The 10,699-nt window shown below is 34.6% G+C and overlaps 2 protein-coding genes across 5 annotated transcripts; both read right to left on the bottom strand.

Annotated features, from left to right (window-relative positions):
• Positions 1–201: 201 nt before the first annotated feature.
• On the bottom strand, positions 202–4,786 carry LOC106377556. 2 transcript variants are annotated; one of them, XM_048744608.1, is made up of 9 exons: positions 4,451–4,786; positions 4,226–4,269; positions 3,615–3,912; positions 3,209–3,341; positions 2,368–2,891; positions 1,894–2,236; positions 1,495–1,801; positions 942–1,406; positions 202–824 (listed from the first exon to the last, which is right to left on the bottom strand). In XM_048744608.1, exons 1-9 carry the CDS (start codon positions 4,632–4,634, stop codon positions 534–536), a joined length of 2,589 nt encoding a protein of 862 aa, XP_048600565.1. In that variant the 5' UTR covers positions 4,635–4,786; the 3' UTR covers positions 202–533. The 2 variants fall into 2 exon arrangements, with proteins under 2 accessions (XP_048600565.1, XP_022550962.2); XM_022695241.2 differs by having other exon boundaries at positions 202–851; positions 4,451–4,785.
• Positions 4,787–5,369: 583 nt separating this feature from the next.
• On the bottom strand, positions 5,370–8,071 carry LOC106377557 (protein Brevis radix-like 2). Of its 3 annotated transcripts, XM_013817818.3 has the most exons (7): positions 7,941–8,071; positions 7,542–7,836; positions 7,302–7,461; positions 6,705–7,087; positions 6,154–6,289; positions 5,704–6,077; positions 5,370–5,623 (listed from the first exon to the last, which is right to left on the bottom strand). In XM_013817818.3, the coding sequence occupies exons 3-7, from the start codon at positions 7,422–7,424 to the stop codon at positions 5,545–5,547; spliced, it is 1,095 nt and encodes a 364-aa protein (XP_013673272.2). In that variant the 5' UTR covers positions 7,425–7,461; positions 7,542–7,836; positions 7,941–8,071; the 3' UTR covers positions 5,370–5,544. The 3 variants fall into 3 exon arrangements, with proteins under 3 accessions (XP_013673272.2, XP_013673273.2, XP_022550961.2); XM_013817819.3 differs by having other exon boundaries at positions 7,302–7,448; positions 7,542–8,046; XM_022695240.2 differs by having other exon boundaries at positions 7,542–8,044.
• Between the last annotated feature and the right edge of the window lie 2,628 nt (positions 8,072–10,699).

Genomic DNA, 10,699 nt, shown 5'->3' with positions numbered 1-10,699 from the left:
ATCAATGAGCTAATCAAAACCTATAGGCTTAGCTTCAACAAGTTCTTATCAGGAATATTTGTTTTATATTATAGAGGCTTGAGGTGCCATTAGGTCAAGCTCAACAACTAATGATTATCTATCAAGAATTTATTAAGGAATATGAAGAAAACTAGAGAGAAGCTACATAACTCAGAGAAGAGTATACAACAACTAGACAAATCTCTCAATGCTCTTTTAATACTTAGACAATGGGAAACACTCAGCGAGCAACAACGTTTAAGTCACATGGTTCCACAATTAAACAGTATCACATGCTTTGTAGGGTTCTTTACCTGTTTTACTTTGAGAGAAACTATAGCAACAGTACAAGTTTGAGAAGCAGGGATAGAGCATTTACTAGATAACTGTTGAGAGCTGGGAACACTTTATGCATTCATTTGACTAAAAAAAAAAAAAAAAAGAGTTTGGCCGTTTCACAAGGAAAAACAGAGCATTTGCTTTCAGCTATTATGATCCATTAGACAAGTAGAGGAAGGTTAAGACTTCTTTTTTCAGAAGTTTGCTGCCCAACTCGGATGACCAAGTTGAGAAGGAGGAGAGGGCACAACCCCAACTCCGACATTACCACCAAGCCCAGGCCCCATGTGGTGCAGATTCGCCCTAGTACCAGGCTGTGGCGGGTGGAAGAGACCCTGGAACTGCATTTGAGATGACTGTGTTGTTGCTGCAGGGGCGTTGAAGGATGGATGTGCTGTATGGGATGGTAAATAAGCACCATGAGGCGTTTGTCCAGCTACGTTGTAATATGGAGGAGACTGAAGGTTGGAAAGATCTCTTGGGTTCTGCATCCAAATCTCAGAAGTCTCAGCCTGTTGTGTCCCCATAAAGAAAACGCAAATCAGAAATAAAGTAGAACGGGAAGAAAAAAACATGTTCAAGAGGAACATAACCACCATTACCTGAGGGTTTGGAACGTAAATATTTCCATCTTTGTATTTCATGCGAGATGGATCTTCAAGTCCCATGGCGTTTCCAACTACATTCGGAGGATTAATCTGATACCCGTTAGGACTGTTGTAAGTCCCAAAACCCGTAGGACCACCTGGTACTGGCTTGAATTGCTGGATGCCATACTTAACACCATTTGAACCGGGATGTGAACCACCTCCAGGCATCAGCACATAGCTATTGCCACTTGAAGGGTGTGCATATGCTGCTGGGTTACCTGAGTAGCCTGGCATGGGCATCTGTGGAACATAGACTGGGGAGACGAACTGACGGTAAGGCATGAGACTAGGAAAATGCGAAACATGAACCTGCGGGTACATCTGTTGCATTGACCCCTGTTGTTGTTGTTGTTGTTGCTGCAGCATGGGAATCGTAGACGGAGGGGCATTGTTCACCATGTGAGTACTTGATGCTTGCTGCATTTAGCAAAAGGATACCTAGTTAGTTTTTCTTGGCCAATGAAATGAAAGAGAAGGCTAAATGCAGCAGAAGCAGGAAAATTACCTCCTGCTGAGATGGTAAGCCTTGTCCTCGTGAGTTTTCATCCATTGTCTGACTAAAATACGGGAAGTCATAACTACCGTGATTACCATATGCCTGCTGGAAAGGGACGAGAGTGTCAGAATTTTTTAGCATTTCCGAGTACTCATCCAAATTGTCAGATCTATGAGCCTCCTCTTCCGGCAACAGTTGCTCAGATGGAACCGATACACGTGAGTCAGATTCAGAAACTCTGAGATGATCATCAAGAATATCGATAGGCTTAACCCCCGGACCATCTGCTAAAGTCTCTGGAGCAGTAACTGGCGAACTGCAAACAGTATCAACCGAGTTACTTGAGGAAAGATACAAGTGATCTTAAACTTTACATGAGATGTAACAAAACCAACTTTTAGAACTTACCTACGATCAGAGTCTCTAAGTTCTTCTGAAGAGCATGATTCCTGGAAAGCAGCAGGTTCTGAATTCATTGAAGAACTAAACTCTCGAACAAAGCTACCGAAAGTAAGCTGACATCGGTCAGTCTCTGGGAGGCGAATATGTTCTGCGATGATGACATTCTGTGTTTCACTGATATGAACATGTGAAAGCTTATCTTGCAACTTAACAGCCTCTGATTCCAGTTTTGTAATATTATCAGCAGGACGACAAGCCTGAGACTTTGTTGGTGTTCCAATTACTCCAGGGTTATGTCCAACGGGTTTCTGAATCGATTTACGCTTCCACTCCTTGTTCTGTGAGACCCCTGCATTAAGTACAGGTTGATAAAGAATATCAGTTCAATTAACCAAAAACAAACTTGCATAATGGTTGGCAGGAACCAAGTCAAAATGGCACAACATTCATTCAATTCATCTATATTTGCATATAAATTACCTTTTGTATGGCCACCAACTTGTTGAGTTCTAGCATATTGGCTTCCTCTGTTCCCACGCTGCCTGTTCAAAAGTGGCCTATTCTTTTCCACACCGCTGGGTAAAACAGACTCTCGTGGAGTAGTTTGGCTGACTTGATTAATCTTTGAATTTGGGGAAGATGATCGATATGCATTTGGAGTCCCAATTTTTGACAAAGCACCAGCAGATGGATCTTTACCAATAACTTCAGAAGGTTTTCCACCAAAGCCTCCACCTCTTACTTCACGTTTAATAGCTCCCACAGGTGATGATCTAGAAACAGGAGACGGTACATGAACTGGATCTGTGGAAGACGAAACTGAATTGGTTGATGGCAAAGTAGCACCACGGGATGTCTCCTTTCCATCAGAGACTTCTTTTCTGGTAGGATGGTGTAATGGAGCAATTTCAGAATCTCTGGGCCTGACATCTGCTGCTGCTTTACAATCTTCGGTAAAACCTTGAGCCCCTGAAGAGTGATGATTGCCTAAACCACCTGTTGACCTGGAAAACAATGAAAAAAAGAGCGACAATCTTAATTTTTCTCATCTAATCAAAGCATAGCATAGCTTTCTCTCGAAATTATAAGATAACAACTCCTCGGTAGGCTTTCTGTTTTCCAAGGCTACAAAACCAATGTATTTTTTGGAAAACTACAGCTACAGCGACATAACTCCTTTATAGTAACACAAAAACAATCGTTAAAGAGTATCATGCTATTAAACATGTATAAAAAAAATAAAACAAGCCAAGTCCGTGATAGAACATGCTAGAATAAGAAAAGCAGGATGCCAGGATACCGTACAATTAATGGAACATACCCTTTTTTGTTCTCAGTGGTCGCTACTTTGCTGATATTTGATGCAGGAGACTGAGCGGTAGAATGCTTCAACTCTTCATCAGCATTTGGATTAGACCTGTTGTCTCTAACAACGCGGAACTCTCTCTTGGATCCTGCACTAACATGAACATACAAATTCAGACATAAAAACCCGCATGTGTAGATGAATATGGTCAATACATTACATGAAACTTGGAGGCCTCATCCCTCATTCCAATCACAAAGATTTAAAAACCAATAGAATTCAAGACATGCATTTCAACCCAGTTTCATCTAATTTTTACATGACCATCATAAATTTTTTTGCTATTCAACCAAGTCTAACGGATTGGGACACAGGCATAACGAGAAAAACGATCAAGTATATAATCATCACGTTGATTTACCAGTAGCAGGATTTCTCGCAAATGCATTTCGCGGAGCAGCGTTCCTAGAGAAGACATTCCTACTGTAGCCTCCTCTTCGAACATTATGTTCAGACTGTGTACGAACTTTCACTTCACTCGTAGCACTTTCAAGAGGTTTCCTAGGAAACGCATTTTGTGGAGCAGCGTTCCTAGGGAAGATATTCCTACTGTATCCTCCTCTCCGAACATTATGTTCAGGCTGTGTACGAACTTTTACTTCACTGGTAGCACTTTCAAGAGGTTTCTTTACGTTGGCAGGCTCAACCAGTACTGCATCCTGAAGCCAAAGGACAATTCGTTATATAATCAGAGCTCACACAAGACAGAGTTACAGAGGTTCGCAACACCCTATGCCACATAGAAGCGGACCTCCAAATTGAACCCAAAACCATAAAAGAAGGATACTATTGATAGAAAAGTTGAAAAAGCTTTCGACCACCAAGTAGAAGGCACACATAAAGAAGAAATTTCATAATAAGGATGGTTGGAATGTCCACTAAACCCAACAAACAAAGAAGACACCCGATGACATATACTAGTAACACAAGCAGTATTGAGCAACAACCTAGTCCCATTGTTTGTGAGATTACCTCTTTCTTCCTGTCTTTTCTTCTCTTCACCTCGTGGAATGGATCTGAAACAAAAGAAAGACTTTAGCGAACCAAAACAATGATGAAAAGAGTAACACAACTATCCAACAAACTCGTCACCCAAATAATAAACATTATTTTACAAATACCACAAAGAAAACGAAAAATCAAAACTTTATATAACCAAATCTAACATCATTCTATATAACGAGGAAAAAGAGAGACCTTGATGAATCAGCTTCTGAACAGCCTCGTCGGCGTTCATGTCAGATTCTTTTAAGGCGGTGTAGATATCGGCGTCGGAGTGATTACCCACGATTTCTTTAATCGATTCAATCACCTTCCTCTCTTCCTCGTCGTCGTCGGGCCCCGTCGCCCGATTACCGCCGGTTCTGGACTCAGACACCATCACCGATCAAAGGAAAGGATCGATATGAGTATCTATCAAAACGAATTGCGATCCTCGTGAGTGAGATCGTTGCTAAGTGATTCGACTCTTAAACCCTAATTTCAGAAACCGCAGCGCTCTAGGGTTTCGAATCGAGGAGAAGAAACACGAGGAGAAGAAGTCTTTGCCACGTGTCAAGAGAGTAGGGAAAGTCAGAAACTGGATAGATTGGAAATGACTAATTTACCCTTGTAGATAATTCATTTGATTTGTTTTTAAATGGAAATTCCTGGTTATTCAACCATGAATTTTAATTCCGTTAAAATTCAATTATAATTGAACTTTTTGGCATCAAATGTAACTGAACTTATTTTTAAATAAAAGATAATTCATTTGATTTTTAAATAACAGATAATTCATTTGATTTTTAAATAAAAGATAATTCATTTGATTTGATGACAAAAAAAGAAGATAATTGATTTGATTTTTAAATGAAAATTCCTTGTTTTTTTTCGATGTTTTTTCTAATGAAAATTCCTTGTTATTTAACCAAATTTTAATTCCTTTAAAACTCAATATAATTGAACTTTTTGGCATGAAATGTAACTGAACTATTTATTTTATATATTTTTAAAAAATTGTGAATTTTAAAAAATTAATGATTTTAGAATATTTCAGTGGAGTTCTGAATTAACATTTAAAATCTCATGTTTTAAATGAGATCGTAGACCAGTTTAAATAAAATCATAGTAAATTTTCCGATCCGTATGTTGTCAAGTGAGCTTAAAGTTTGCATATGCATTATCTCAAACCAAAGTTGTATTCCATCACATGTATAGCCTTTCTACAAGAAAAAACATTTTTAAAGATAAAATAAAAAAAATAAGTGTTTTGGTTTTGCTGTGTCAGATTCTTCTTGCACAGAGCATCATCACAAATACTGCTGTTGTATCCGAGCTCTGTTCTGTTCCCACCACAATCTTGCATTCGTTTCTCCAAACCTCTCTCGGCTACAACAACAAACAAGAGAAGCAAATGCTGTCAAGTGTTTTTGCTTATTCAAAAGGGGTAATGAGCTTTTGTTTTTTACCTGAAGCGAACACGTCTAAGCTCACGAGTCCCATCTGGTAAAGCTCTGATCGTAATGTAAACACCGTCTTCGTCTTGTTCTACCCATTCTGACTCCATGTCACTTGCATTACTCACAGAAACCTCCTCTGATTGATCATCCTCTTCTTCTTCTTCTTCCCTTGATGAACCACTACTTCTTGCGGACATATCAACCGATGATGTCTCGGTCTTGGTCCCACTTATGCTAGAGAGTTTTGGCGTCGTTGCAAGACCAGATGAATCACGGTGGTGCCGACTTTGTGTTTGTGTGGTTGGTTGGTGAGCCAGTGAGCTTTTTCCTCGAGAACATTCTTTTTGTAATGGTGGAGTTGCAGGACTGTTCTTGCTAGAGCTCTGTTACACCAAATTTATTAATTAAAGACATGTTTTAATGAACGGATGTTCAGGATTAAAGACAAAGAGTGTAAACCTCATCTTTGGATCTAGAAGGAGCTGGAACTGGGACACTCTGCTGATTAAGTTGCTGCACATTGTATAACTCCATGACATTCTCAAAATTCTCCCCCCACCATTTTTGAGCTTGCCATTTATCAAACATCTCACGGCTGTAAGCAAATAGATCAACACATGAAGAGCTGTCTTAGTGACTATAGACACTATACCAACCAAGTGAACATTAATTCAAGATATGTTCTAATCATCAATGTAGAGCTTAAAGTGTTCCTTCTTTGATTTTGGACATGAAGAAAGTTAGTTAGATCCTACAAGTTTTCATTAAATGCTTCTCCACACAACAGTTCTTGGGGGAATCCATTTAAGATCTGAATCCACATCTCAAAAAACACTTTCTCGTTAAAAGGATGTACAGTTTCTCTGGGGACCACTTCAAGTAAAGATGTCAACACACATAGATCTAATCTTTAATATCCACTGTACTTCTCATAAGCTTGTCCCTAAGAAACACACATTCTCTATTTTTCCAAAATCAAGTAAAAAACAAAATGGATTAAAGTCCATTACCTGAACCTGATCCGTTTGAGATCGTTCCCTCCCTCAGGCAGTGAAACAAACGTGATAAGGACACCAGGCTCCACCTGAGCAACCCATTCTTTGACCTCATCTTCTTCTTCTTCCTCCTCCATGAACACTGTGGACTCTGTCCTACCACTCATGGACTCAGGCGTCCCTTCTCCACTCAAAAGCCCTTTTAGCCTTGACTCCATTTCTTTCCCTAGAATCTTGGGCGTTGAGCTTCCGCTTATTCCTGGTCTCTTGTAGTTGTACGCGTAATGGAACCTCCCAGAAGGTGACGCAGCGTCTGAGTCACGGTTCCGGTTTGAAGAGCCTGAACACGGTTTGCAGCTTTTGTAAGCACCTGATGCTTTTACTGCCATGTCTTTAATCTGAAAGATTCACATACAAAGAATAATCAATCACATGATTTTACTGACAAAACTCTGAAAAAAAAAACAAACAATGTGCACAAATTTGACTTTTTCATTTGTTATAACTCCCAAACAGACACCGAACAAGACTTAAACATGGTTCTGTCTTAGAAAGAAAAAGAAAAAAACAGTTTGTGAAAGTGACACAGATAAAGAAGAGGTTTTTATCTACCTGTGACGTCAGGGACTTGATGGTCTGCTTAGACCTGGGTGTTCCAAGAACTCTGACATCTTCTTCTTTAGATCCACCATTTTTGGTGTTCAGCTGCTTAGAGCAAGCTATGCACGTGAGCATCTCTCTGTCTCTCTCTCTCTCTTCCTGAGGATTAAGTCTGAAGATATAAGCAAAACCCATTAAACCACATTCTCAAATCTAAAACCTTTTTCAGAGAAAACAGAATAAAGACTCAACCTTTATGCGATAGTAGCTCCTACCACTGCACTTGAACCTACAAATACACACACTCGCAGTCGCAGCTAGCTAAATTTGATTGCTTTTCTAAACTCATGTATCACTTACTACCATTGAAGAAAGGTAGGCAGGGGAAGGAGGAGAAACCGTTACGGCAGCGTAAGATTAGGACAGAGGATCTGTAGATCAGAGTTACGAACGGTTTTGCAATAAAAACTATCTTGGATCCGTTCTTTGCGGAGTGAACCTTTTTGACTGTGAGAGATTGAACAAGGGACACTCTTTTGAACACTTTCTGAAATGCGAATCCGAATTCACAAGCAACATGCGAAAAATGGTTTAGAGTTACAGAGAGAGAGAGAGAGAGAGAGAGAGAGAGAGAGAGAGAGAGAGAGAGACTTTGAGATCGTTGGACACTGCGAAAGTTTGCGCACAAGTGGTGGTGTGTCTTGCGTTCCTACTTCTTCTTCCCCCTTTATATTAAAAGAAAGTTCTATAGCTTTTATTGCAACTTTAACATCTGAGATTTGCCAAGTTTGATATACTATGAGTTTTCTTCTTCTTCTTTTTGTGTTATGTTTAGTTTTAAAAAAATACTATATATATATACAAAACTGATAGTTAAGAGAAATAAATAGTAACTGATAGGTAAGAGAAATTTTATTAATTTTTTAAAAAAATTACTTAATTTACAATAGTTTAAAAAAAATAATACTTCGTTTTTTCATATTATATAGTATCGTTTATGTTTTCACATATATTTAAAATAATTAAATGTAATGTTTTAATTTTTAATTAAAATATAAATTTATTTGTATCTAATAATTAATGCAACAAGAGAATATGAATAAAACTGAAAATTTTGATACCGTATATTTTAAAAAGATAAAATAACACTTAAAAATAAATAAATGTAAATAATTAAAACGAGAATTAATATAAAATGGAACAAATATTATTTTCTACAATAATGAAAGTTTGAAACCTCGCTTTATTTGATACTAGATATGAGCCCGTGCGTTGCAACGGGTTTTATTTGATGTTTTAATTTAATAAAGAAATAAAATTAATAAATTATTTTATTATATTTTTAGGATTGTTTTTGCATATATTGCGTGAAACTTATTTTATAATTAAGAACTTGTTTTTACACATTAATATTTGTATTTTATAATCATGTATATAGGTGAATTTTTATCAACTTTCTACTTAGTGCTAAAAAAAAACACTCATACCTATTAATTTAAACCCAACCCAAACCGAACTAAGAATTAGAATGAACAAAATTGAAAGTCAAATAAGGTCAATCGAATCATTGACAACATCATACACTTTCTTATGTAATAATTTAATATTTTATTAAAACTTATCTGATGCTTAATATTTTTCTTAATATATTATTTCTTAATGATATATTTCTATAACAACATTTTAATTAAAAATGAAGTAGAAAAATATTACATAGTAAAAACAAAAAATATAATAAGATGGCGATGAAACTTGATTTTTTTGACAAAATGCATATAAAAATCACTTCGCTGATACTAATAATAATAATAATCTATTTCTTATGACCAAACATGAAAATATATATCAAACATGTGTATGATTTTCGTATGACCAAACACATATAAATAGCAATCATGAGGACATCCTAATTTTTGATTTTGTTAATTAAATAGTTTTAACATCATACTTGTCATCAAATTCTTTTTTAGTTATTATTAAATAATTTTAAATTTTATTTTTGTTTGGATTTTTTTTAAAGGGGCTCCTTTTCATTTACAATCATTATATAAATATATATATATATATATATATATATATATATATCAAATACTCTTTTATATTTTTATTTAGGATTTTAGGAAAGGAAAATTACAATCATATAACCTTTTAAAATTATCTTCTCTTTAAAATTTTAGAAACAAAATTGTTATCAAATAATTATTTCTATTTGCTATTAAATAAGTTTAAAAAATACTATTTATACAATTCGTATCTAAACTAATTTTACACAGAGGGAGTAATTTTTAGTATCATGTTCATCATCAAATTATCTCTTAAAAAACTTACCAAATAAGTTTTTACAATTTTATTTTGGTTAGAACTTAAAATTGTTACAATTTTAAAGTTTCTTTAGGGTTTTAGAAAAGGGAATTAATATTAAATAATATTTTAAAATTTAATTTTGCTTAGGATTAAGAAAAATAAATCTGCTATCAAATAATTATTTCCAGTTAATATTAACTATTTTTAGAAGTTCCTATTTTCAAAATTCATTTTTTTCAATATCACAAATATTTTAACAATATTTCTTTGTTAATTAAATAATTTTAGTATCATGTTTATCATTAAATTTTAAAAGTGAAAATTATTATTAAATAGAATTTTACAATTATCTTTTGTAAGGATTTTATTTTTTTAAAAAAAATCTTATTTGGTGAAGATTAAAAAAGAAAAAATTATTTTACAAATCTACTTTATTTAGGATTTTAGGAAACAAAAGTTATTTTCACATAAAGTCAGGTTTTTATTGACACATTAACAATATAATTCTTTTTATTGGCACATGTATCAATCATATCGAGTGAAATATTTGAAGTTATTTTGGTTTATAATTTTCTAAACACAAAATTACCTATGAAAAACAAAAGTTAGTTATTTATAAGAAAAATAATATTGCTTTTACAATTTTATTTTATTTAGACTTTTAAAAAAAGAAAATTACTTATTTTATAATTATTTTCTTTAATATTTTTCATTAAACGTTTTCTTGTATTGGTAGGATACAATAATTCGTTTTGGTTTAAAATTTGTATAAAATTAATTTATTTTTGATAAAATTTTCTGTTTAACGAATTTTATATTTTGTCTTATACGTACAAACACATATTTATCATATTTTTCATATTCACACATACTTATATACGACAACACATCATAATTGAAAAAAATTGTGTTAGCATAATAAAATGTAATAAGATTATAAGAAAAATTGAGTTGTATCGAGAAATTAAAAGAAAATACCTAGGTAATATTTTTTCGTAAATAATATTTTGTTTTTTGAAAATAATATGTGGAAGCTAAAACCTAAATATAGTTGTGAAATATTTGTAGCTATTTTTTGTTTATAAATTATTAACATACAATTATCT

The sequence above is a fragment of the Brassica napus genome, chromosome C1, assembly GCF_020379485.1.
Source record: "Brassica napus cultivar Da-Ae chromosome C1, Da-Ae, whole genome shotgun sequence".
NCBI lineage: Eukaryota > Viridiplantae > Streptophyta > Magnoliopsida > Brassicales > Brassicaceae > Brassica > Brassica napus.
Note: the sequence above shows the minus strand (reverse complement) of the source record. Positions and strands in the feature narration are given on the sequence as shown.

What these genes read in the sequence shown, in the direction of transcription:
- LOC106377556 (XM_022695241.2), bottom strand. Translation starts at nt 4,634, where the DNA reads ATGGTGTCTGAGTCCAGAACCGGCGGTAATCGGGCGACGGGGCCCGAC. An exon ending in TGCGAGAAATCCTGCTACTG is followed by an intron (nt 3,342 to 3,614) that starts GTAAATCAACGT and finishes ATGTTAGTGCAG; the next exon opens with GATCCAAGAGAGAGTTCCGC. An exon ending in TTTACGTTCCAAACCCTCAG is followed by an intron (nt 852 to 941) that starts GTAATGGTGGTT and finishes GGGACACAACAG; the next exon opens with GCTGAGACTTCTGAGATTTG.
- LOC106377557 (XM_013817818.3), bottom strand. Translation starts at nt 7,424, where the DNA reads ATGCTCACGTGCATAGCTTGCTCTAAGCAGCTGAACACCAAAAATGGT. An exon ending in TCAAGTCCCTGACGTCACAG is followed by an intron (nt 7,088 to 7,301) that starts GTAGATAAAAAC and finishes TGAATCTTTCAG; the next exon opens with ATTAAAGACATGGCAGTAAA. An exon ending in CTCAAACGGATCAGGTTCAG is followed by an intron (nt 6,290 to 6,704) that starts GTAATGGACTTT and finishes ATTTGCTTACAG; the next exon opens with CCGTGAGATGTTTGATAAAT.